Source organism: Cyprinus carpio, chromosome B14 (assembly GCF_018340385.1).
Source record: "Cyprinus carpio isolate SPL01 chromosome B14, ASM1834038v1, whole genome shotgun sequence".
NCBI lineage: Eukaryota > Metazoa > Chordata > Actinopteri > Cypriniformes > Cyprinidae > Cyprinus > Cyprinus carpio.
This window is the reverse complement of record NC_056610.1, coordinates 19,396,993-19,424,373: the sequence shown is the minus strand read 5'-3', so window position 1 is coordinate 19,424,373 and position 27,381 is coordinate 19,396,993. Positions and strand designations below refer to the sequence as shown.

At 37.7% G+C, this 27,381-nt stretch overlaps 3 protein-coding genes across 17 annotated transcripts in view; 1 reads left to right on the top strand and 2 right to left on the bottom strand.

Moving 5' to 3' along the window:
* The window catches only part of LOC109113326 (vascular endothelial growth factor receptor kdr-like), a 42,129-nt gene extending 40,528 nt beyond the window's left edge, over positions 1-1,601 (bottom strand). The window contains exon 1 of the mRNA XM_042738419.1: positions 1,420-1,601. The gene's annotated coding sequence lies outside the window, so the exon portion shown is untranslated. The remainder of the gene's footprint in view (positions 1-1,419) is intronic.
* tex11 (testis expressed 11) lies at positions 1,084-12,919 on the top strand. Of its 2 annotated transcripts, XM_042738436.1 has the most exons (29): positions 1,084-1,272; positions 1,485-1,600; positions 1,842-1,926; positions 2,124-2,203; positions 2,350-2,430; positions 2,621-2,740; positions 2,916-2,996; positions 3,124-3,209; positions 3,366-3,423; positions 3,737-3,832; positions 3,932-4,013; positions 4,110-4,188; positions 4,293-4,444; positions 4,524-4,609; positions 5,327-5,464; positions 5,546-5,648; positions 7,725-7,849; positions 8,010-8,095; positions 8,223-8,276; positions 8,357-8,397; positions 8,488-8,565; positions 8,670-8,740; positions 8,863-8,979; positions 10,539-10,611; positions 10,715-10,864; positions 11,338-11,446; positions 11,566-11,686; positions 12,057-12,224; positions 12,557-12,919. In XM_042738436.1, the coding sequence occupies exons 1-29, from the start codon at positions 1,245-1,247 to the stop codon at positions 12,626-12,628; spliced, it is 2,736 nt and encodes a 911-aa protein (XP_042594370.1). In that variant the 5' UTR covers positions 1,084-1,244; the 3' UTR covers positions 12,629-12,919. The 2 variants fall into 2 exon arrangements, with proteins under 2 accessions (XP_042594370.1, XP_042594371.1); XM_042738437.1 differs by lacking the exon at positions 8,863-8,979.
* The window catches only part of dlg3 (discs, large homolog 3 (Drosophila)), an 86,332-nt gene continuing 71,858 nt past the window's right edge, over positions 12,908-27,381 (bottom strand). For 7 of the 14 annotated variants that reach the window (XM_042738421.1, XM_042738433.1, XM_042738422.1 and 4 more), the window contains 12 exons: positions 26,163-26,277; positions 23,122-23,298; positions 22,943-23,018; positions 21,341-21,370; positions 20,372-20,471; positions 18,164-18,205; positions 17,879-17,929; positions 17,115-17,216; positions 16,833-17,005; positions 16,588-16,697; positions 15,980-16,071; positions 12,908-15,850 (listed from right to left, as the gene is read on the bottom strand). In XM_042738421.1, coding sequence (XP_042594355.1) covers positions 15,744-15,850; positions 15,980-16,071; positions 16,588-16,697; positions 16,833-17,005; positions 17,115-17,216; positions 17,879-17,929; positions 18,164-18,205; positions 20,372-20,471; positions 21,341-21,370; positions 22,943-23,018; positions 23,122-23,298; positions 26,163-26,277 — 1,175 coding nt within the window. In that variant the 3' untranslated portion in view covers positions 12,908-15,743. Of the gene's footprint in view, positions 15,851-15,979; positions 16,072-16,587; positions 16,698-16,832; positions 17,006-17,114; positions 17,217-17,878; positions 17,930-18,163; positions 18,206-19,849; positions 19,896-20,371; positions 20,472-21,340; positions 21,371-22,942; positions 23,019-23,121; positions 23,299-26,162; positions 26,278-27,381 lie in introns of all 14 variants that reach the window. The other 7 variants (XM_042738431.1, XM_042738423.1, XM_042738432.1 and 4 more) reach the window with 3 other exon arrangements.

Below are 27,381 nucleotides of genomic sequence, written 5' to 3'. Positions count from 1 at the left end.
CAGGCAGAAACAATTGCTGGAAGCCGAGCACCGAGAGGAGTGGGCTTTTAAGACATCTTATTTTTGAATCTAGTGCAGTGAACACAATAAGAGAGTCCACAACCGATTCTGTGTACGCAGCTTGAGCTCTTTCCTTCAGCTCAACAATGACCTCCCCTGTTAAAACAAAAACTCCAGCGTTATCAACACACACTTTCTTGTGGGTGAATGAGGTTCTAACTACCAGAAGGTGATGAATATTATGCTTAAACAATGCTATTATACCATAATGCCCAAATCTTTCAACAGGACAGAGTTGGCAATTCTTAATATACTGCAGTCGTGTATGCGTGAAAAGAGCAGTTCTACATTTAACTTAAATGCTTATTTTTGACTTACATCTGTCTTTTAGCTGCTATATTTTATATAGCCTAATAGTATTAAAATTATTAGCTATTTTAAACAGTATACATTTTAATCTCATATGTTTCTAAAAAGTTAGTAAAATGTGACCCTGGAGCACAAAACCAGGCTTAAGTAGCACGGGTATATTTGTAGCAATAGCCAACAATACATTGTATGGGTCAAAATTATCTATTTTTCTTTTATGCCAAAAATCATTAGGATATTAAGTAAAGATCATGTTCCATGAAGATGTTTTGTACATTTCCTACCGTAAATATTTCCTAAATAAATTTTTGATTAATAATATGCATTGCTAAGGACTGCATTTGGACGACTTTGAATGTGATTTTCTCAATATTTAGATTTTTTTTTTTAGTTTTTTTTTTTTTTTTTTTTTGCACCCTCAGATTCCTTATTTTTAAATAGTTGTATCTTGGTCAAACAATGAAAAGCTTATTTATTCAGATTTCAGATAATGTATTAATCTAAATTTTAAGAAAATAGAGTCTTACGACTGGTTTTGTGGTCCATGCTCAATAATAATTATATTTTATAATTTATTTTATTGTTGTAGCAATGATAAGTTTTGTTTTTACCGCGCCAATAAATTTGCTCAAATCTACATGTGAAATATGTGAGGGAGAGGTGAATGAACACATAACCGTGTGTGAGACACCACCTTGTGGCCATACTGTAGAATTACATTCGTACTGCAAGCGCGTGCGTGTTTTTGGCGGCGGACGGTCGCGAGGGGTCGTGTTTCTGTCACTGACACACAGAAAACACTGACAAAATATATTCGACCGTATTAAATTACGTTACTCGAATTGTGTGTTGAAATACACAAACCTGACCGTAATATGGAGCAGTTTGTTGCCGATGTAAAAAGTAAGAGTCTATTTTGTGGAAGATATGTGGCAGTTAGCGCTGGGATTAACGTTAGCTATTAACGTTACGCACGTTTATAAAATAACTGATCCCTTAAGGATATTATTGTTAATTTTAGCACTATCCGGTGTAATTATTTCATCTTACCTTGATGTCATAAAGTGATTTAGCACAGTTTCGTGTTTGAAGGCTGACTCTTGTCTCTTTCACAGACCTGTCAGAGAAACTTCTCCACAGACAGATCGATTCAAACTTGGATGAGGTGATTGAGACTCTCTTCAAAACGATTTCAACTCTAGATGCTGCAGAAAAACTACAGGATTCACAGGTGTGCAATTTCCACCTCAGTTGAAATCTACGGAGGCCACAAGAGATCATGTGTGATTTATTTTTTCCTGTCTTGTTTTATCGCGATCAGATTTCCATGTATTTTCTCGTTATCTTCACATAACTTATTTTTATTATTATTATTTTTTTTTTTTTGTTTAAGTAAGTTGACTCAGAGCTTCTTAGAAATGTGGTAATTATGGTTTAATCTTTAAAAAAAATTATGCAATTGTGTTTTGTAGTTGGAGGAAAGCGCCATACAGCTGTGGAACTGGGCAGTGACCAAACGTGTTGGCTCTACTATTACAGAAGAGCAAAAGGCCAAGGGTCATTTTTCTCTATTATTGTATCTGTCTATTAATATATCTGTGTATCTGCCAACCATCTGTCTTTCAATTTTGTCATAAAGATATTTTTTCCTGTACCAACAAAAGAAAGTTTAAAAAGTCTGTCTCCAGATGTTTGAACAGATGTCAATTATTTGATAAACTACAAATTTGTTTAACTCACTGCACATGTTTCAGTGCGTCATGTGGCATGCAGACTTCTGTATTTATGTGGGCCTGAGAACCCATCGGAGAATATTGTTCGCAAGCAGATACTGGTTTGTGAAATCTGTTTTTGTTTTGTTTTTATCCATTTAGCTTGTATAAATTATAGCAGCAGATATGTTCATTCAATCTTTTTGTATTGTTTCTGGCATATTTTATTACTGTGTATATTACTGTAACTCTAAAATGTCTTCCTCAGATGGCAAGTAAAACGGGAAGAACGTGGCTTGATTGCAAAAGACCCAAAGTTGCTGATGATTTTTTGAACCTTGCTGTCAATGTACGTACATTATGAATGCAACCTCACTATGAAGACAACAAAAATAGACTTTACATGTATTTTTTTTTTTTTAAAATGAATAAATAAAATATAACATACATGCAACCACTGTAAATTGGAACATTGAAAATACCCTTGATTATTATTATAATTTAGTGAGAATAAGAAACTAAGAATGATACTTTCACAGAGCCTGGAGACTCTTTACAGCAGACTCACTTCCCATGGAGATTGTGCAGAAGATATAAACACACCAAAGGGAGACATTGAGAAAGACCTGCTGCGGGTTTTGTCATATCAAGCTGAATCTGTGAGCAGAGATTGTTTAGCTTAAAATTGATTTCTGAATACTCTGAAACCACTGGATCAAATGTATATTTCATATTTGAGATTTAGCAGATTATTGCAATGGTTTTACAATTTACACAACTATATTTGTGTTTTAAGTTTTTTTATATTGAAATTATTTTCTGTTGTCTCAATAGGCAGTTTCTCAAGAACAACATCAAGAGGCCGTGTCATGCATACAGCGATGTAAAGAAATGCTTCTGCGTCTCCCTAAAGAGGTGCAGAAACTGTTGTTATCAGCTTGTCAAGTGGTGTCATTTCGTATTTTGATTTGAGAGAGAGAGTTAGAAAATACAAACTATTAAAAAAGAAAATAAAAACACGCTTTTGTGAAATTTCCTTCAGACTGGCTATCTCTCTCTCATCTGTTACAACTTTGGGGTCGACACTTACAGTCAGGGAAAGCATGAAGAGAGCACATTTTGGCTAAGGTAAGGATATCTGTAATATATATTGCATATACAGTACAACTGTTTTGTATTTTAATATATTTACATTTTTCATTTAAGTTTTGTTGCTACAATATAATTGGTAATACTATAAGTATTTACACTGTTCCTTATATATAAACTTTTTCTGCATTTCAGCCAAAGTTATGATATAGGCAAGATGAATGTGAAGTACTCACCAGGATCAGAGATGCAAGTAAGAAATATTAGTCAACTGAAATTAACAGTTAGATATACAATGAGATCAAATATTTGACCATGAATGAAAACTATTAATCATTATAAATTATTGTCATTTACTGTATATAAATTTATAAAATTCTCTAATCAGGATAATATATGGAGTATATTATTAAAAAGTAATGTTCATTCACAAACAATCACATTTAATGTCAAAGTCCAAACTCTGTTTATTTCCATGTCTAAACTGAATCCCAGATTTTCAGTGCGGTCTCAGACTTTTTTGCATTACCTGGATGCATTGTAATCTTACCTTACCGTTCCTCCAGGCCAAAGTTTTGAGACTTCTTGCAAAGGTTTATTTGGACTGGGACTGTCAGAAGTACCTGGAGAAAGCTCTTCATGCTGTGAGCTTGGCTAATAAGGTAAAGTGACTTTGACACAGCAGACCATCAGATTGGACTGTAACACACACTATGTTTCTTTTTTTTTTACATTTGGCCATTTCATTGTTTTCTTTTCAGGAGAATATGCAGTTATCAGGCCTCTATCTGAAGATTCAAATCCTAATTAAAAGCTGCAGCCCAGATGAGGCAATAAAGTCTGGTGAGCCTGGAATCTCTGCTGAAATTGCAGTTTGTGGATAGTGTATTTTCTACTCTACAAATGTGACCCTTCTTAACATGTTCCTTCCCATGTCAGGGCTGTCAGAGCTACTGGACTGTGAGGTTCCTCTGGAAGTGTGCTTGAGCACAGTAAAACTGCTCGTGGAAGAGAACAGGTATGATCTCTCATCTCTCTAAACAGGCACAAAAAATCATCTTCTTGAAATCTGTGGTTGAAAAGGCCAGGTATGACAGAAACACTGACATCTTGTTGTTTCAGGGAGGCTCTGGCCTTTGACTTCCTGAAGAGGGTGTGTCAGCACTTTGAGTCATCTCCTGAACTGGGCTCTGCTCTGCTCATGCATATAGAGCTGCTGCTGCAGCGGGACAAAGAGCTGCTGGCCAAGCAGAAGATTGAGGATGCTATCACGGGTAATTTTCATTCAGTGTTAGTAACCAAGAATGTGTTTCATGTCATTACTGAATTGTGTGTTTAATAATTGTTTTCTAGGACATTACACTGGAAAACAACTAGCACCTCAGACTCTATCATCTCTCCACCTTCTTCTGTGGGATAGAGCTTCCAAAAACTTTGAGGTACTACATCAGTTTTATGTGATTAAAAAATATTTTAAACCCATGTTTAGAAATGCAATAAATATTTTGGATTCAATAATCATTCTATTACAAATAAGATTATTATTACCTCCATTGAAAACATTTTATCATACCCTACCTCAAAAGTTTGGGGTCAATTAGTTTTTTTATCAATGTTTTTGAAAGAAGTGTCTTATTTTCACCAAGGCTGCATTTGTTTGATCAAAAATATGGTTAGAACAGTGTTGTGAAATTTAAAGTTACAGTTTAAAACAACTGTATTTTAATGTATTTTAAAATATTACTCCATTCTTCAGTGTCACATGATCCGTCAGAAATTATTCTAATTTGTTGATTTGCTGCTCAAGAAACAAGTCTTATTATAATCAAAGTTAAAAACTGTTGAGTTACTAAGTATGTTTGTGGAAACCATGATAAAAAAAATTCTCAGGATTCTTTGATAGGAAGTTAAAAAGAACGGCAATTTTTTGGAAATATTTTGCAACAATGTCTTTGCCGTCACTTTTTGGTCAATTTAACGCATCCTTCTTTAAAAAGAAAAATAATCCTTCCCCCACACTTTTGACCAGTAGTGTGTATAAAGAGTGTGTGGGTATGTTTTTCTTTATATAGTACTGTATAGGTGCAGCATAAATCAAGTGGAGCTTGTTAGTTTGAGTTCAGTGAGACAGCTGTCATGTTTGTTGTCTTGCACAGGCCAAGAACTATTCTGAAGCTCTGGAGTGGTATAACTACTCACTGAGCTTCTACAGAGCAGGCGAGCTGGATCAAAACCTTGCTAAACTGCAAAGAAACCGATCCACCTGTTTCCTGCACCTGCATCAACTCGAGAAGGTAACATCTCATTACGTGGACACAAGTTTTCATACATACATGTCTGGTGTGAAAGTTGCCACATTGTTTAATTCTTGTTGAGCCAAAGAGGCTGTAGAAAAGGCAGCAAGGATTGATCCAAACAACATTTTCACACAGTTCAACATCTACAAGTTCGCTGTACTGGAAAACAATGCAGAGAAAGGTAAGGGATAGGATATAAAGTCACACGAGTGTCTCAGGCGTCTCTGTAAAATAACCAGAAACAATGCAGAGAAAGGTAAGGGATAGGATATAAAGTCACACGAGTGTCTCAGGCATCTGTGTAAAATAACCATTAATAAAAAAAATTGTCTAGAAAGTAATTGATTGACTACATATTGATCTTTGATTTGTACAATAATTTGTAATCACTTTGAGACTTTTAGTCTGCAAGGAAGCATTAAAGGTTCATATAATTAGAATATCAACAAAAAGTTGATTTATTTCACTAGTTCCATTCAAAAAGTGAAACTTGTATATTATATTCATTCATTACACACAGACTGATATATTTCCAATGTTTATTTCTTTTAATTTTGATGATTATAACTGACAACTAAGGAAAATCCCAAATTCAGTATCTCAGAAAATTTGAATATTGTGAAAAGGTTCAATATTGAAGACACCTGGTGCCACACTCTAATCAGCTAATTAACTCAAAACACCTGCAAAGGCCTTTAAATGGTCTCTCAGTCTAGTTCTGTGGGCTACACAATCATAGGGAAGACTGCTGACTTGACAGTTGTCCAAAAGACGACCATTGACACCTTGCACAAGGAGGGCAAGACACAAAAGGTCATTGCAAAAGAGGCTGGCTGTTCACAGAGCTCTGTGTCCAAGCACATTAATAGAGAGGCGAAGGGAAAGAAAATGATTTGGTAGAAAAAAGTGTACAAGCAATAGGGATAACCGCACCCTGGAGAGGATTGTGAAACAAAACCCATTCAAAAATGTGGGGGAGTTTTACAAAGAGTGGACTGCAGCTGGAGTCAGTGCTTCAAGAACCACTACACACAGATGTATGCTAGACATGGATTTCAGCTGTCGCATTCCACTCAAGCCACTCTTGAACAACAGACAGCGTCAGAAGTTCCTAGAGTCTGGAGGAAGAGAGGAGAGGCACATAATCCGTGTTGCTTGAGGTCCATTGTAACGTTTCCACAGTCAGTGATGGTTTGGGGTGCCATGTCATCTGCTGGTGTTGGTCCACTGTGTTTTCTGAGGTCCAAGGTCAACGCAGCCGTATACCAGGAAGTTTTAGAGCACTTCCTGCTGCTGACCAACTTTATGGAGATGCAGATTTCATTTTCCAACAGGACTTGGCACCTGCACACAGTGCCAAAGCTACCAGTACCTGGTTTAAGGACCTTGGTATCCCTGTTCTTAATTGGTCAGCAAACTCGCCTGACCTTAACCCCATAGAAAATCAGACACAAGAATGCAGAAGAGCTGAAGGCCACTATCAGAGCAACCTGGGCTCTCATAACACCTGAGCAGTGCCACAGACTGATCGACTCCATGCCACGACGCATTGCTGCAGTAATTGAGGCAAAAGGAGCCCCAACTAAGTATTGAGTGCTGTACATGCTCATACTTTTCATGTTCATACTTTTCAGTTGGCCAAGATTTCTAAAAATTTCTAAAGCCTTGTAAAAATTCGACGTGTTTCAGAAGGCATCAGAGCACACCTTGCTTTTCAGGTTCAGTATGTGGAAAATAATGTGTTTTTTTTAACCTTAACCTGCATAAACACATTTCATTACACCAAATACACCAAATTTTGTTCTTTTTAGCAGCATCATATCACCCCTTTAAGCAAAGTTACAAAAGATTTATATTTCAAATAAATGCTGAATTTTCTATTTCTTGAAGAATCCTGAAAAAAGTACCATAGCTTCCACAAAAATATTAAACAGCATAACTGTTTTTAACATTGACAACAATAAGAAATGTTTCTTAAGCAGAAAATCATTGTGACTGATTCCTGAAGGACCATGTGACACTGAAGACTGGAGTAATTGGGCTCAAAATTCAGCTTTTCCACCACAGGAATATATTAAAATTTTTATTGTATCAAAATAGATAACAGTTATTTGAAATTGTAATAATCTTTCGCAGTGTTTTCACTGTGTTTTGATCAAATTAATGTCACCTTTGTGAAAATTTTTTTAAATGGTACAAATGGAAATCAGCCACAGAAATTACTATACGTTTTTAAAAACTCTATAATGTGTTAATGCTGCCGCAGCTCTGAGAGAGATTTGCGCCCTGGCTCAGAATCCGGTCACCAGTGAGGACAGACTGCTAGTGACTGAGAACGCTGCTGCAAACCTCCTCAGCCTGGCCGCACAGATCGCCCTTGAGGTTGGCCATATCATACCAGATTCTTATGACTTTTCTCTCATCTGTATATTTCAACAAAATAATATTATAAGACAGCAGTCACTGTGCCTTTTTGTTTGGTTTAATAAGCCACATAATTGTCGGTACCTCGGAAGTATTTCAGCAGTATTTTTCACCACAGCATGAGCAGCAGGAAACAGCCATCAAAGCCCTAGAGAGTCTGTGTGAACACTCACAAGATGTTACTCAAATCCTCACTGCCTTGAGGTCAGTCACACATTCATTTTGACCTTTGACTCTAAGCTTCAGCTCATAATGCTTATATCAGCAGCAAACAGGAGCACATCAAGTATCTCTGCTATAGAAACATCATGTCCTCATCTTTCTTTGTCAGGTGTTTAGTACGACTTGTTCTTACAACAATGGAAAACATCAGTGAGGAAAACAGGTTAGTAGATCAGTGGTGCAGTGGCACAAATTCAGCAAAGCTGCAACTCTTATTGATCACACACTCTGTTATTAAAACAGGAATGCCAACTTGGATATCCTCTTGTCATATCTAAAAACAGGTAAATTTACCCATAATATTTCATTACACTGTTGTTTTAATCAGTCATATTTCTTCACACTGATTTACTGTATGCATACTGAATTTACAGCTCTTGAGAAGTTCTCACAAATTCATGGCCACGGAGCACAGCAGCATTCAGAAGACGCCAACTGGTTCAGGAGAATCGGTGCTTTATTCCTAAACCTCCAGCTTTTGAGACATTTACCTATTTGTTGGTTGTGTTTGATTGATTGTGTGTGTGTGTGTGTGTGTGTGTGTTGTCTCTGTCAGCGTGGAACTCAGCCCTGCAGTGTGAGCACAGTCCTGTGAGGATGAGGGATTTCTTTCTTCTCTCCTTCCAGGTAGGTTCAAGCACTGTTCCTCTTAGTAGCTGTAGGCTAGTTCATAATCACATACGCTGATACTGTAGCTGTAGTTAAGTGTAGTTAAAGCGAGATGTGTGACGTGCTGTCTGGCTGGGCAGCTGTCGCAGCTGTGCGCCCCAGACCGAGGTGTGTTGATGGGGCAGAAGACGTGTCTGCTGATGGCTGCTGCTGCGTCTCTTGAGATCTGCAGGAGCTCTGATCACACTGAGCAACAGGTGGATCACTCACTCGTTTTAGCAGTTCATCACTTCCACCTGATTAAACAATAACCAGGAGGCAAGAGGCGTTTTGCTTGCTTTTTAAAGACAAGGTGGAGCCTTGAAACTTGACACTGTACAAAGCAGGAGGCAAGAGGCGTTTTGCTTGCTTTTTAAAGACAAGGTGGAGCCTTGAAACTTGACACTGTACAAACATGCTTTCTTAAGCTAAAAACTCTCTGGTCCTACTTCATATTAAGTGGCCTTAACTACTATGTACTTACATAAAAAAATAATTACAATGTACTTATTGTGTTCATATTGTATTGCAAAACACATTTGCTGCTATTTAGGTGGGATACGGGTAAGGTTAGGGACAGGTTTGGTGGTATGGGTTGGTTTAAGGGTGGGTTAAGGTTGTAAGGGATGGGTCAAGAGTGTTATTATAAATGTAAACACAGAAATTAATTAAAGATGTAATTACATGCAGGTATTTTTTTTAAATATAAGTATAATTTAAAAACATGTACGTACAAAATAAGTGCATTGTACCAAATGCTTAATTAAAATGTAAGCACAGTAGTTAAGGCCACTTAATATGAAGTGGGACCAACTCTACACATCAGCGGTCTTCAGCCAGGTGCAGTGTCAGTGGGCCTCTGTATTTTCTCAGCATTGCTGAGTCCAAGGCCTCCTATTGTCCACAACACTATTCGGAGGCCCAATAGTCTATAAATGCAAGACGCTATAAATCAACAGAAAAAAGAAACTCATGCAGGTTTGGCTGTCAGGTCAGGGTGAGGAAATGATGATAACATCGTAATTTTTGTGTGAAAGTTTCCCATTCTGTCTAACCAATGACTTTCCCAGTCATTTGTGATATACAGGACAAGGGATAAGGAAAAATTATTTTTTTTAAATATATTTTTTAACTCACGCTTTCTAACTCACACTTTCCAAAAATGTATTATTAAAAATCATTATAAAAACCCCAGAGGAGTTTTAATCATTTTTAAATTTAATAATTTAATAATTTGTCCAGGCCTAGAAATCACACTTTTAAAATTAAAATTTTAAAACTTAACTAATCCAGGTTTCCCTGTTTCTTCAAATAAAGATAAAAAGTTTATGAGGTGAATTAAACTAAAAAATATCTTACTTTTTAGTTAATTTAGCTTGTTTTAATGGCTAATAGCTTATTTTATTTTAAATTGTGGCTCCCTTGTTGAGAATCACTTTTCTAGGGGTATTTTTTTTATATATGCAATATTTACATAAATATACAGTTATTAAATATGAATAATCATTTATTTATTATTTGTAAGTCTAACAAAACAATTCTCTTGATTATTTTTAATATACTGACAGCCCTTCATTTTGTAAACATGAATTATTTCCAGCAGAAGTACAAAAGCAAATATCAAAGCCCATGTTGGGTGTTCTCCAGTATTGTTTTTGACAATGGGAGACCTTGAAGTTGGAAAGTTTTGAGAAACACGTTCTCTGATCTCAGTTTATCCTTGTTACTATGACTAACCAGCAGAGGGCGCAGTGTATAATATCTGCTGTGCTTTCAGACCGAGCTCCTGACCCAGACTCTAGAGCACATTCAGCTGTGTAAAGAGATCTGGACCACCATCAAAGCATCAGGTGTTTTCATTCTTTTACATTTGTTGGATTCTAAATGCAGACTCTACCTGTTTGTCCAGATTGACAAGATTCTTAAGCATCTTTCTGGCACATTCTTTCCTAGGCACTTCCTCTAAAGACAAAACAGACACATTATTGCTGCTCTACGAGTTTGAAGCCCGGGCCAAATTAAATGATCCAAAGCTTGAATCTGTGCTCGAATCAGTTTTGGAACTGGATCACATTGAGACCAAGCTGCTAGAAATGATCGCAGGTGAGCTTCTAGAACCATAACCTTTTTTTTTTTTTTTTTTTTTTTAAATTTTTTATTTAAAAAATTTAAAAAAATGTAAAAAAATGTATGGATGGTGACACTACCTTATTTATTTTTTTGAAATAACTGAATACTTTTATATGGATGGTGACACTACCATTTAAAAGTTTGGGGTCATCAGGGGTACATTAAATTGATCAAAACTGACAGTAAATATTAAGCAGCGTGACTATTTTCAACATTGATAATAACGATTCTTGGGCACCAAATAAGCATATTAGAATTATTTCTGAAGGATCATGTGACACTGAAGACTGGAGTGATGGCTTCTGAAAACTCAGCTTTGCCATCACAAATAAATTACATTTCAATATATATATATTTGATCAAATAAATTTTACTGACCCCAAACTTTAAAATGTTAGTGTATAAAATACTATAAGCTCTGATGGTCCTGTACTTTGTGTCTACAGTCCTGGCGATGGAACCGCCGGCCCATTTCCCTGTTCTGTGTAAGAAAGCACTGAGGATCGCCTTGTCACTGCACAGAAAACAGCCACAGGTCGACCTCACGCGCTGCAGGTCAGACTAGCCGAGCGTTACTTACTTACACAGTGAATTTACCACACTGATAGACAACAAAAGACACCAAACTGTTCCTCGTATGACACACTCCTTATACATGTGTGTGTGTGTCACAGTAACTGTTTACACAGCCTGATTCAGCTGACCCTGCCGAGCGGCGTGTCTGAGGTGCAGCCCTGCGTGCTGGAGGAAGTGTGGGGCTACTATGAGGAAGCTCTTTCCATCATTGCAACCGCAGTGAGTTGGTAACTGTGACTCAGCAGCCATCACACACGACCCGCTGCAGCTCAGCCCCGCAATTATCCCCATCTTTAAAAGAATCTCCTGTTTCTGTCAATGGGCTTTTAGTTATGCCTCATTTCCCAGATGCTCCATTCACCAGCTTCTTCCTGCCAATTTGGATGCTAATTTGAAATCTCGCCTATGTCCTTTATCTTGAACTAGCGTTGCAGAAAACATGCATAAGCATCAGGGGTGCTATTCTGAATTCATGACCGTCACGACACCATCGATATGAAATCACATTATATAATTCTGCAGCTATTATTATAGCATCTGATCCATTCCTCCTTGATATCACTAACGGACATCTTGCTTTCTCACACAGCCCGAGGACTTTCCAGAACTGGAGATCCTGTGGCTGCTGACCCGAGCGTGGAATACAGGAATCCTGCTCTACAGTCTGGCCCAGTATCCCGAGGCTGAGAGGTGGTGCGGGCTGGGAATGAGCTTCCTGAAGCACCTGGGCTCCCTGCAGGACAGCTATCATTCTCAGGTAACGCTGCAGGAGGCAGATGGGCTGCTCTATAGCTGTTTAAGTGCTGGATTTCATTTTCATATTCTCCTTGCCTCAAGTCAGGTGCGTGAGCTGCTTTTTTCATCACCTCAGTAGGAGGTTTAATTAGAGCAGCAGGGTTGGTTACAGCTATGTGGGTCGGTAGTTAAAGCAACATACAGTAGTTCAGCTAGTAGTTTAAATGTGTCATTTGGCAAGAATGATTTCAAGAATTCACAAGATAATATTCAATAAAAACATTTTGTTAATGTTGTCTGTTAAAAGAAAACGTGGCAAGGTGTGAATAAAATACATGAAATGTGTCTCCCCAGATGGCGGGTCTGTACAGTGAGGTGTTGGACAGACTGGATAAAGCAAAGAAGAATCTCATTATTGAGGAGTAAATGACAGCGGCTTCAGTCGCAGATGGAGATCTCAGGTCTAACTGCATGTGTTTAATATGTAGTGTGAATTTCTGTGCATGTTTTTGAGAAGCTAAGAGATGTACAATGCATCTGAGGGGTTTGTTTGAACAGTTATGGAATGGTTCATATTCAGTTAATCTGAAATACTTTTGTCAGTATTATTTTATTACCTGGCATCCAGTTATCTGTTTGAGCTTTTGTCGGTTGACTAGTTCAAAATATCTGCATTGCGATACTAAACAAATAAAAATGCATGCATTGAAATCGTAACAGAGTCACATAGTTTATTTCCAAACAAATAAACTCTTGTCCAGTCCAAAAAAAGAAAAAACAAAACGAAACCAAAATAATAATAATCGGTAGGACTGTGTTCCTTCTTGACCAGGATATAAAAGAGCAGTTTTCCTTGTGTCCTGATGGGTTGTACCACCTGTAATCTTGGGGAGGACACTACTGTACAATCAAAGGGTTCATATTTGCAAGCACTTACTGCACAGGTGTGCTGTCACATCAAAAACTCATAATCACTCAAAAAGACAAATCAGACCCATTCCCTCCCCATTTCACGCTCGTGCCTTCCAGAGCAGAGACACTCATTAGTACACCAGAGCTGTTCTGATTCAATCCACTTCTTTAGAAATATAGTACAATGAATCAAAATTCTTTGGGCTTCACCAACACGGCTGACCGGCATCAACAGTGCGAACGGTCAGTTCCTTTTCCTCTCGTCACCTCAGTGGACCATATCTATGCTAAAATGAGTCATTTAAGCTCCTGGTTTACTTTAATATCAATCTATGGGTTGCTGTCTGCATGTCTTTTTATATATTTATATTTATATATATATTTTTACATTTGTTTTTCATCTATATACTCAGACAAGTTCCACAAGATATCACAAGTAGACAGGCCGTGTTGTAGAGAAGCTGGTTCCCGACTCACTAAAAAAATGTTCTGATAGGCAGCTGAAGATATTTTTTTTCTATAGAGAAATACCAACGTTACGGCACATTTGTATGGAAATTAATCTCAGAATAAATTCAAGGTTTACTTACCTGACATTTGTGTTTTATAAAACATGTTTGTCCCAGTTGTATCACACATGCATGAAGCACAAGTGAGGGGGATATTTACACTTTACAGCTATCATACCCATTAAAACAGTCTGTAAGCAGTTTATAAATGGCTCTGTTCCCTTCGATTATTCCCTGAACTCTGATTTTGACACAGGTATGACAGCTGATTTCGCAGAGACGCTTGGCAGGTGAGCGCACCTGTTTAGAAAATGCCTGCGGGGCGGGAGGAAGAGAGTGGGCCCAAGAACTTCCCTCACTTCCTGCGGGATCCAGACTTCTTGATACAGAAAGAAAGATCGAAGGAAGTACTGTACTTCTGTATCCTGTTCCGTCGCAATCCCGTTCTCTCCGGCTGAACCCAAGGGCGACCACAGACATAGTGCTTACAAAGTGTTTCAAAAAAAAAAAAAAAAAAAAAAAAAAAAAAAGAGGAGGACTAAATATTTAGAATACACAAGTATAATATATCAGCATGTCTGGGTGTTCAGTTAGAGGAGAGAAAATCATCCCTTTGAGTTCATACTCTATTCCATCACAATATGATCGCGGCCCTTTAGTAGTGTAAAATAAATTGTAGTAATTATCCATCAGATTCCTGAGCTCGCCAAGCTCATCCCAGCACAAGGCTCAACACAGTGGAGTAAACATCAGCCCAGAAATGAAGGAGCAGAAGAAAAAAAAATCGTTTAAAAGCTTTCATTACAAAGAACAGATTTAATCAAACCATCGTCGAGTTCTGGGGAAAACGGTCAATTTCAGGCTCCACTAACGCTTTAATATCAAGAAGGACATCCAATACAATTATTGTCTTGATTTTACCCGTTTTAAGGCTGCGCTCCTGGGCAGCTAACAGGACAGTACCTTGTTACCGTTCAGTCTGAAGAGAATATAGTCATGGAAGGCAGAGGAAGTGCAAGTGGGCTGTCTGCTTTTCAACAACTTCAATGGTGGCCAAAATTGGATTTTGCTTAAGACAAAAAAAGCTTTGCAAAAAAGGATTTCACAGAGGTAAGACACTTAAGTCTATTGCACTCACAAGTTAGGCCTCCAATAGGATGATGGGAAACTCACAAATAGCAGTAAAATCGAGTCTCCCTCCAAGCACTGATAGGTTGAATATTGTCATTCCCCCTCTCCCCCAAGATTGATAGGAATTTGACAGAAGTGTTTATTCATCGTAAGGCAGTTTGGTGGTCTGCAGAGAGCCCAGTTACACCTCTCTACCCCCATCTTTAATACAGAGCAGCTAAAACCACAAGAAAGAAAGAACACAAAAACCCAAAGACAAGTAAATGAAATCTAACAGCCCTCAGAGTAGACAATTCTAGTGAAGTGTAAAATGTGTACCGTATCATTTTGTATTATGTAGTAAAATCTCTCCGTAGGGTTTTTATTTTCCATGTGATTTCAGTAATAGAAATGTATAGACTCAAACCCCGTTTTCCATTTTGTTCTGCCTCCGAACGCATCGCCATACAAACGGCCAGGCAGCCGATCGAGTAAAGCGAGCTGGTTTGTGAGTTCTGTTTTGAAGTTTATCCGTTAGAAATGCGAGCAGTGACTGTACCATCAGCAGGTTTGAACTGTACTTAGTCCTCATAAAAAACCTCACACAGCATCCTCGAATGTCTTTTTCCATGAAATCGAATGAACATATACAAGGTTCCCGCTCGTGCCACCATCTCCAAATCCCCGGCTCCCCGTTCTCACTTCAGTGTGACATTCTCATCTTCAAGTCCATCCGAAATGCACGAAAGGATTCGCTCAGGTTTCCCTTTTTTGTTTTACATGACAAAAAATTTCTTTAGGAATGGCATTTCCAATCTTGAATGGAATTGCTGAGAAACTCATGCAGGGGTGTGCACAGTCACAGTAATGATGATAAGACGTCTTTCAATTGAGGATAACATAATGATGACACTAAAACTTGATTTGAAACATATCAGTGAAAGGGAAGGAAAGGTGTCGGGTGGGAGTGGGTGCGGGGTCAGGTGGGGGGCTCCGTAAAGGCGGCGAGCTCAGAGCTTCTCTGCGGACGGGATCCAGATGTAAGGGCCTGACTGCTCCTCTATGATCAGCTTGATTTTATTATAGATCTCATCTAGTGAGTCACCCTGGACTATGGCTGTGGAGACAGAGAGAGAGAGAGAGCAACAGTCATACTACAGCACACTGTTAAACAGTAACAGAGGGGCGGGACTAAAAGATTCCCTCTGGATACAGTAAAGAGAAATCACATGATGGTGGGGGTTACCTGTGAAATACTCTCCAAACTCTTGTTCGAGCTTCATTGCCTTATCAAAGACTTTATTGGCTTGCTCATATGTCTGCCTCTTATTCAATTCCCTGATAAACACAAAGAAGTGCATTACTTATTTCACATTAATAAGCACATGCACAGAATTATGAGACAAAATGTAGATAACTACCATTTAAAAGTTTAAAAGTATTTTTTGTTCACCAAGGCTGCATTTATTTGAACAAAAACACAGTAAAAACAGTAACTTTGTGAAATATTATTACAATTTAAAATGGTCTTTTTTAATATTTTGTTTTTTTTAGAAGCCACTACTCTAGTGTCACATGATCCTTCAGAAATCGTTCCAATATGCTGATTTGCTGCTCAAGAAACATTGCTTTTTATTATAAATACTACAAACAGTTGTGCTGCTAAATTTTTTGTGGAAAACAAAAGAGCAGCATTTATTTGAAATTGAAAAATTTTCTAACAAAAATATAGAACCTTCAAATTTAACACATCTTTAATGGAAAAAACAAAACAAAAACAACAAACATGATATACATGACACCAAACTTTTGAACGGTCGTATATAGATTTAATTTACAAAATCTTAAACTTACATTAGGGCCTCCACAGATTTTGGCTTGATGAAAATGGCGATTGGATAGAGCTGTGCTTGCTGCAGTCGCTTTATGGCGTTCCCAGACACATCCAGGATACAGTGTTTTCCCTACAAGAGGATTAAAGAAACCCTTTCATCCCGTGTTTCACTTTCACTGCACACAGTAATTGCCACAGGGAAAATATTCAAGGATTAAACAGGAGTTCAGATCCTCTGGCATGTTTACACTAGGGAGTCACTGACCCTTTCAGCCACTGCCCGGACAGACAGGATGCTGGTCCCATACAGATTCTCATTGAACTGGCCGGCCTCGATAAATTTGTTGTCCTGAATGTCCTTCTCCATTTGCTCCCTTGAAGCCACAAAGTGGTAGTCCTGGCCGTCCATCTCATTCTCTCGCTGAGGACGAGTTGTATCTGAAGAAACGTGTGTATGTCTTGCTTTACTTTTACAAGAACTGCTAAAACATCTGATGATAAAGATGTTGTACATGCAGCCAGCATGGCCTTTCCTTATTACACTCACGTGGGACGCAGGATCCAAACTTGTGGGGAAACTCTGAGATCAAGTCATCGTTTACTCTGTCCTTCATTGGACCCAGGATAATCACAGGCCTTGTGTAATGGACTGAAAAGAAAGCCAAATCAATGTTGGTCAAAAACTTCCAGCCTTTAGAATAATTTCTTGGCTTTCCTCATGGAGGACATATAACGGAAAACAGGATTTTTCTTTCTTTCTTCTTCTTCTTTTTTTTTTTTTTTAAATACAAGCTCCCTCCCCAGTCCACTTAGACCATTTAAGAAAACTAAACTGCAAACACATAATTTACAAATGGTCACATTATCGGATGATGTTCATATTTGCATATCAACAATTGTTTATTCAACACCTTGACCCACCCTAATGAAAAACAGCTTTAACTATGGCACATACACTTCATGTTAAGAAATTAAGGCATCATAAAAAGAGGTTATTTACATATAGAAATCCTAATGCAAAAACAGTGTTGACTGTGACAGTTCACACTGCTACGACAAACACAAACACACCAACTTGTGTCAGTATGCTTGAGCAGAGAAAAGTAGATTGTAGCTTGAACGCACAAAAACTAGATCATAACTGTGCATGTAAAATGCAGCAACTAATCCAAAAAACATAACCGTTGGAATTTGTTGTGTGTTGGCATGTGGGCAGTGAAACCCAGGATTAAGGGTCAGAGTGAGACTGGGAATTTGTCATGTAAAACTAAATTACAACCTTATAAAAAATATTAAATTCTGAATACTTACTCTCCTGTCGAATTACTGGCTCATATGATAGAATTGTGTCTTCCTGACCCTCTGCATGATGAGAAAAGATAAAAATATCTATATGAAATATGAAGGTTTTAATTATCATCATTCAATACAAAACCAATCCACTTAAAATACCACTGGAATGAACTTGTAGGTGATAGATCATAGCTATAAAGGTTTATAGCATGACACTGATCCAATGGAATGCTGCACCTCTGCAGAATACATTGGTACAGATTTAATGCAGTAAGCACAAAATGGATGTTTAGAGGCACTTACTGGAGCTGCTTTCACTGTCACTGGTGTTGGACGTCAAGCATTCTGTGGATATAAGATGAGTGAAGTTTAGAAATGCACATTTTTGCCCATATGTAAGATTAAGAGTATATCCAGTACAGCCTGGAATGAAACTATACACCCTCCCGTACCATCATGCCAGGAATAGAAAAGGCTGAGTGAAGAGAGGAAAACAAACAGAAAGAACTTTTGGGCACTTAAATGGCCGCAGTTTCCTTAGAAGGGAAATGGTAGGATGAGGCAGCAATAGGAAATTAAGTATTTCCTTTTCCTACGACCCTAGTGATCTTAGATTCTGTGCTGAGCGTTTCCTATGACCTTGCCAGTGTTCGGTTCATAAGACAGTGATACTGCCCCTCATGCCAAAGTAAACAAGCCAGTGTTGGATTCCTTACAGGAATCAAATTACAAACATCCCTTAGATACAATGACAACATGATTAAAACATTAAAAACACTAAACACAAACTCACTCCAGCCCAGTATGAGCTGGCTTTGAAGACAGTATGGGACCTCAAGAGGTCTACCATGGATTCACTCTCCCTTCAGTGTATCATATGGCAATCAGATCTCTGATTTAAAAATATTTATGTGAATGATTTGTGTGTTTAAAAATGGTCCCTTTCAGGTCATGGTTTGTGAGTCCCTTGCTATGAATTCTTTACTGATTTTTATAAAGTAAACATAAGAATAACGGTTATATTTTTTTGTAATTTTTCAGTATGAACATTTACTGGACAGAAGCAACTTAGGTTTACATTATTATACATAAATAGTTTTTTTTTTTTTTTGGAAAGCCATGTTACAATGTATATGATACAATGAAATATGATAAACCAGGCTTTTAAGAAACATTTATTTGTACCTCCCACAATCATTGTATTGCATTGCATTATACATTTTAAATGCAATAAAAACTTCACAGCGTTGATCATAAAACTAAGCAAATATCATCCTCTTAAAATTATTAGGAGAGAGAAAGTGACTATATATTTTTTGCAAGTAGTCTGTTATAAAGATATTGATTTACATTATAAGCTATCAGAATTTTTATCTTGCCTTTTTGGCCATAAATATCAGCATCAGCACCAAATTGCATTATTTTGACATATTTTCTTCCTCGTGAATGAGCTCCCTATTTTCACTATATCTACTGTATGAGCCATAAAAGGCTGACGGTTCAAATATACCAAAAAAAGGCTATTTATTTTAAGATTTTTATTATTTATTTTTGTCCAAGACTCAAACTGTTTACAGGGTAACATCTTTCAAAATGTAATAATTTGTACTTGTAATTGCTTTGTTTTCATGTAGGCCATACACATTATTGGATAAAGTTAACAAAAATGATAACTCTCTTTTTAAGCATGAAAACTCACATTAGGCCTGGCTTTATATTGGTACGTTATACCCACTTTCCCACCTTTTAATAGACACTTGATGGATATAATCAAGTCCTACATTTTAGATGCTAAACATCTTATTTCATTCTGAAATGTGTCACTAAAATGAGTTGCGAACGTCAAATAATGTGTACTTTCAAAAAGCAGATGACTATTAAGGTGAGAAAGAGAAACAGAAAGAAAGAATAAAATGTGTGTGGTGTGTGGCACAGCCGGTTCAGTTAGCTCAGGGAACAGCTGCTTGACAAGAGGAACCACACACTTACTCAAACTCTTTGATCCATAAAAGTCATCGCTTAACCCTGGGAAGTCCTGAGCGTCCCGACAGGTGAAAGCAAGAACAAAGAGAGAGAGCAGAAAGGAAGAAGAAAGAGGTTAGTGAGAGGCTGGGAGAAGAGAGGTGTTGCACTCTCGAGGGATGAAGCAATACTAACATCACCTTGCTGTGCGATGAAAGATCTGGGTTGTCCGTTTGTGATTTAAGGGCCTTCCCATGCAGATTCGTCAGTAACAAAATTATAAGTTCAAATGCTGAAGGGAGCAGCTCTAAACAGCTCTGACACTGATGGATGTTCTAGCACAGCATTTGAGTGTTAGTGCAGCCTCACACCTGTGAGAAGTGCTGAGGTCCCCCTCAGAGCAAGACAAAGGCCAGAGAGGCCCTGATTTGCTCTGTTTCCTCACAGAAAGGTCAAGAGCCAATCAGAAGCAGTCTCCAGGGTGAGTGACAGTGACAGGATGAAGCATGAAGGACAGAGTCAGAGCCCTCGTCACAAGCTCATACTCACGTTCAGTCTCCACCAACTCCTGCACTATATTCTCCTTGCTCTTGTAAAACGGGAACTTGCGTGATAGGTTGAAGCTTTTTTTGCGCTTCACTTTGACTGACTGTGTGGACACGAGCCAATGGTGGGGGAATGGGGATGAGGAATGAAACAAACACACAAACAAAAACAAACAAACACAAGAATGGGTTTCAATGTAATTCACAGCACGCATGCAGAAATAAAACCAAAGATGACATGGTCGCACAAACAAGTGGGGATAATGAATTTAAACAACATTTAAATTAAATTTATTTTAAGTTTTGATGTTTTAACTGTGAATGTAACAGAGGGAATACATAACAGAACAATGAAAGATGTAAAATATCTTCATTGCACAAATTGCAGAAGAAAATCATGGGTGTCAGCGGCAAAACAAATACAATTTAAAAAGTAAAAGTGAAGTGTGCAATTTTTTTTGTTAAAAAAAACTTTTGTCTTCCGGTTAAATGTGCATAGTCGATTACACCACCATTCAAAAGTTTGGGCTCTGAAAGATTTTTCATGATCCTTCAGAAACCATTCAAATATGCCGATTTTGTGCTCAAGAAACATTTCTTCTCATTATCAATGCCGAATACAGCTGTGAAAATTATATATATATTTTTTAGGATTATTTGAATAGAAAATTTGAAAGAACAGCATTTATTTGAAATGGAAATCTTTTATAACATTATAAATGTCTTTACTTTAACTTTTGATCAATTTAATGTGTCCTTGTTGAATAAAAAAATCTTACTGACCTTATTTTTGCACAGTAGTGTACAAGTATGCCATATTGAGACTTGGTTTTTTTATTTTTTTTTTAAAGAAAGTACACTGCACACGTTCAAAACATTGCTGTTTGTTTGAGCATCCTGACACGTCCATTACACACTTCACCCTTAAAAGTTTAGTTCACCCAAAAATAAAATATGGTCATTATTTACTCACCCTTATGTCGTTCATTCTGCCAAACATCTCCTTGTGTTTAATGAAAGAAAGAAAATCATACATGTTTGTAATAACATGAAGGTAAATAAATGACAACTGTTATTTTCGGGTGAACTACCCTTTTAAGATACAATAAAGTATTTCTCAATCCTGATTCTAGAGGGTCCCCAACAATCAATTCAGGTCATAAGCCCTATTCGGACGGGACTGTTTTACAGGGAATCGTTAGAGAAATTTGTTTCACAGACATACTTTGCGATTTAATCCTCTCTGAATCTGCCACGTCTGTGTTTTTCTCACACAACCTCTGTAATAATTCCAGAGCAAATTACCTACTGTATTTCAGCAAACTCTGTGATTCTCTGAGAAAATTAATCCCGTTCGAATGCTAATGTCTGTGATTGCTGACAATGTTTTTTCCACAACACATTATCTTGTGTTTTAGCCAATGTGAACAACCGTAGAATAGGGGTGTTTCATTGCATCAATGCAGTAATAGACTGTAATTGATTATAGCCTACTGACGTCATTAGCATACGTGCTTATCACGCCAGTATTAAAAAAAAATGTACCCACTATTTTTAACTTCCAGATCTGGGCACATTTTTGGAAAAAACAAGTTTATAGTGGCACATGTGCGCTAGAGCCTATCGGATTTGTTGTCCTGAAGCATGATTTCGGCTGCAGTTAAATGCACTTGCATCTCTGAATACTTTTATGATACGAAATTGCAGTAATAAATAAATAAATAAATTTGATATAATCGTGATGCACTGTGATACTGAATCTAATCCTGATAATCATAATCAGATCGCATTGTGAAACCAGTGAAGTTTCACACCCCTGCCGTAGATGGTCTTACTAATGCGCACATTTTTTTTTTATGTTTGCCTTCAGACACAGAAATAAAAAAAATTAAATCAAGAGCCAGATTATGTAATCTGTCAAGACTGGCTGCTGTAATATCAGTCAGGTAAGATAACTCCGCTTCATTAATGCACTCAATTACATATGTACTTTTACGAAAATTAACCACGGCTTTGCTATACTAGCCATAGCTGAACTATGGTATTTATAGTAAAACTGGTTACTAATGGTAATCAATCCAAATAACTACACACAATGCACGCATACAGAGCACGTTATCTCTGCAACGCCCAGGTGTACAATATTGACCCTCCCACCTCTGTTATAAACGGATATACTAGTCCCGTCTGAATTGGTACATGAAAATCACAGACATCAGTGATGAGAATCGAAACTCAAACGTAGTTTAGAAAACTAGTCCCATCCAAATAGGGCTATAGAGCACTTTACTAATGAGCAGAGAAGTAGAATCATTTGAGGGAAACATCAGAAATGTGAAGTTTTGGGGGCCCTCCAGGACCAGAACTGAGAAGAATTGATCTAACCATCATAGCTGATTATGATGGCACAGTGCATGTTTGTAATTGTACGCTTTTGTTTGTGTGGCTGTGAGAAATGAGATGCTCAGTAACAGGAGCCTTCAGGATACTATGAGAAGCCACCAATTCCCACACTCAGGGGAAGTGGGGCAGCTCCCATGAGCCGTTCACAGGAGGAGGACGACGACTCACTCACCCTGTTGGACTCAATCATGCCCGTCCTTGCGTGGAACTTGACCGTTTTTAACCGTGCACGCTCTTTCTTTTCCACCCTGTGGATTAAAAAAACAATTTTTGTATAATTGGCAATGAACACACTCCATTACTACAGGGCAAATGCTTTGATTCTGTCTGGGCTTGTTGGCAGTACTGTACCTTTTCTTGCTTGGTATGACCCCAATTTGCTCACTCTCCCCATGGGGTGTAACCAGCCGTGCCTGCCACCACTCATCATCGGAGGCATTGATGACATGCAGGATGTCACCATAGGAGAAACTCAAGCCCTGGCTAGGGAGGCAACTGTCCCTTGTCCTGTCGTAGTCAAAAAGAGCCCTGGGAAAACCAAACGAAACAATACATACATCAACAGTGTGCTGGAAGAGTGGGTATTCAGGATTCATTGTAAAACATCTGTTGTGTTTGATTAAATGATGGGTGTGTAAATACACATACACAGACAACAGTACATCAATGGACATCTGCACCTATTTGTTGTTTAAATTTGTTTAGTAGATGCTCTCTCATTAAAAGCAACTTACAACACACTTCCTACCAAAGTCATAGCAACCACTTTAAAAAACATGTACATCCTTCCACACTTTGCAAGATTAATTTTAAATTTACAGCACTGTTCGGAAGTTTTTGATTGTTTTTAAAACTCTTTTACACTCAACAAGGCTGCGCGTAGTTGAGAAAAAAATAAACAAAACAGTAACTGTTAAGTTTTATCACAATTTAAAAGAATATTTTTATATTTTTATAATGCAATTTATTGCAGTGATGGCAAAACTGAATTTTTAGCAACCACCACTCAGTCTTCAGCATCATATGATCCTTCAGAAATCATTCTAATATACTGATTTCATGCTTAAGAAACATTTCTTATTATCAGAGTTGAAAGCAGTTGTGATGCCTAATATTTTTGTGGAAATATTTTGTGGAAACAGTGATGCATTTTGGTATTGTTTACACTGCCAGTTAAATGTGACCTAATTCAGATTTTTTGCTCATATGTGACACAGATCGGATCTGTTCTATGACAGTGTAAATGGGAAAAAAAACGCATGCATGCAAATGGGTGTGACTCATTCATTTTTTGTCGGATTCCAACAAATCCTAAATCATTTTGAAGGTCTTTTAATGGATAATTTATTTTTCCCAGTTTTTTTTTTTTTAATTGCTCATTGTGACTCGTTTTGTCAGCACAAGTCACATTATTCTCATGTGACGTTTCATATGGCAAGTGTAAACACATGAATCGGATATGGGTCACAATTGAAAGAATGTGTAAACGTACAGCCAAAAAACTTCGGATATAGGCAACAAATTAGAATTGGGCATCAAGACCTGCAGTATAAACGAGGCCTTTATATTCTTTGATGAATACAAAGTACAAAAGAAAAGCATTTACTTTAAATTTAAATATTTTATAGCATTATAAATGTTTTGTAACATTTTTAAAGTCATCATCACTTGATCAATTGAATGTGTCCTTGCTGAATAATTGGGCAAATGTCCCCCCATTTTTCTTATCATTGCTACATCCCTGCACAGTCAGTCCCCCGGATTAACATGAGGTTAAGCACAGAGGGGCTCAATAGTGATAGAAGATCCACATAAAATCCTGAGAGAAAAAACAGATGGTAGATGACGTTGAGTATAGAAACACAGTCAGGCATTGTGTTCTAAGCTGAATGTTTTTACCTTGTCAGACAGGTAAATCTAAATGAAAGGAGGAAACCCAGTGGAGCAAGTCTTCCTGTTTTTCTACATACCTTTCTCCTAGGACACACTAATTACAAGCCCACCGAGACACACACACATAGTTTGCTACACAGCTAAATTGAGAAAAACATCAGGCCTCTGTTTTAAGATGGAGCAGTGCAGTGTGGGATCAGCACTGAGTGACATGCCTGTACCATTCTGACACACTTTTATCTCATCACTGCATTTGTAGGAATGTGAAAACACCTTGAGATTTCACACTTAACATTAACACGTGTGGTCAGATGACTCATAAACCCGCAGCAGCTGAACGCTGCGTTAAGCACAGCTCACCTTAGGTACAAGCCATTGTCAGGAGGGCAAACATAAATTAGGTGGATTATATATTTATTATGCACATAACTATACTTACTGCACACTATGGAAAATTAAAACTATTATCAGACATTGATATAATTTCTTTAGAAAATATCAAAATGTCAACTTCTTTTTAATATGAGATCCTGTCATTAAACCTAATCAATGGCTGGTGGTTTTGCCCATTCATTGTGGGCAAATTGCTCCATTCTCTCAGGTTTGATGGGTGCTTCTCCCAACAGTTAGTTTCAGATCATAAGGCCACTTCAGAAGGCTTCAGAGTTTATTTTCAACTATTCTTAAGTGTTTATTGAGGCCTGTTTTGGCTCATTATCCTGCAGGAGAACTCAGGACATATGACTTGGTTACAGATCTCTAACACAAGGCTGAATGTTCTGCTCTAAAATGACTTAATTGACCTCTGATTTTATGATGCCATGCACAGGTTCAAGGTATCCAGTGCCAGAGGCAAAACACACCAAAACAAGAGTCTTCTTGCATTTTCTACCATGAAGACCATTTTCATTCAGAGGGTGACAGATGGTTACAGACTGTTGCACCTTGTGAACTTGGATTTGTTTTGTAGATTCCCTTGGTCCTTTCTATACCATTTGCACAATTTTTCATTGTAATTTTGAAATAATTTTCTTCCCACTGCCATGTCCAGAGACACTGGTTATACTCCCATGAATCCTAAACCTATTTACAGTGAACACTTCAATTAATCTGGCTGAATAAGTATGGAATACTTACCATAAAGTTGTAAACACTGGTGAAACTATTCAGGGAAGAATTATCAAATCAAATATCTCCCAAGAATACCAATAATATTATCCTGGCATTTTAGGATATCTTTGTACAACAAAAATTATTTCAGTTTTTAAAAAGCTTTAAATTCCACTGCAAACAAAACTACATGTGTTGACGACAAAAATGTATAATTGGACACTTTTTAGCAAAAAATGGTTGCTCACTGGTATTAAATGCAAGAAAACTGATACTCTGCTGAAAACATGCCTTGACTATTTTAACTAGAATTTTACTTGTATTGACTCTGTTTGATCGACAAGAAGATTCCTCGGTTTGAAAAAGCACTCTTATAAATATTAAGATACCTGACGTAGAGGGAGCGTTTCTCACTGGTGCGGAGGGAGCCAGAGCCAGAGCTCATGCTGCTGTTCATCATCTGCTCCCTCAAGTCGTGGATCTTGGACTCAAAACGACTGTATTCTGGAAAGAGACAAGGCACACAATCCATCAGCAACACCTATATTTACAGTGATATTCCGGGCTTTGCTCCAGGTCTTATGAGTGGAGGTGCTTGTAGCGCAGGGCAGAGAAGGAAAGCTCAGCAGCTTATTGAGAACTGATTAATGACCTGGAGAACAGATGGATATTAATCATGTATCTGCATGAGCTATACGCTAATATCTCCTGCCAGATAATTAATTATGCATATTAATTAAGTAGAACATGCACTATTCGTATTCAGTATAAAGGAATGAAAACCTCCAACAAACGTCGGGCCCTTAATAATTATTCACAGTGAACAAGGCTCTCGTTTTAGGGAGCAGCACTGAAGCATGATGGCTGATTGTTCGGCGGACTTTTAATAAAATGTGTACACCTCTGCTGCAGTGTGGTCAGGCAACTCACAAGCTTAGCAACAGAATTACACACTGAAATGCACAAGCAAACAAGGGTAGCACATAGCCAAGGAAAGACTATTGTTTTCCTAAGCACTGGGATTTACCTTGTAAGTCCAATATAGATCATCCATAACAAAGACTTTATGATTTTTAACCTGCTCCGTAACATTGTATCCAAGGATCAAAAGTCTACTTTCCAAATCTTCCAAAAAACAGAACCTGAGGCAGGAATTCCAATTTTTATGAGAATATGAGAACCTGAAAACTCATAATGGAAGTAACTCCAAGTCTAAAGCTCAAAGCAAAGTCGAAACTTGGACTTCATTGTCAGCAGAAACTGCGCCTGCAGGGAGCTCTTCTGTAAACGCCCTGTCTATCACAAACGGGTTAACAACATGCTGGAATGACAGGGCAAGGTAAAGTAACCTGACACCACCTGCCTGTAACCAGGGGAACACTCCAGCAGAGAGGTGGAAGGAAATGGCTTGACAAACTTCTTAAAAAACTAGTAAAGCAAAAAAAGAGAAGCTAAATGTACTGCATTAAAAAAGAAACTTGTTTGCAAAATAAAGCTTAGTATTCAACATCAGTAGCTTCAAATCCACTGCACTCATCTGATAAAGAATAAAGCAGAAAGTAAATTCACCCCACTGGTCAGACACTCTACGGGTAATACAATACACAT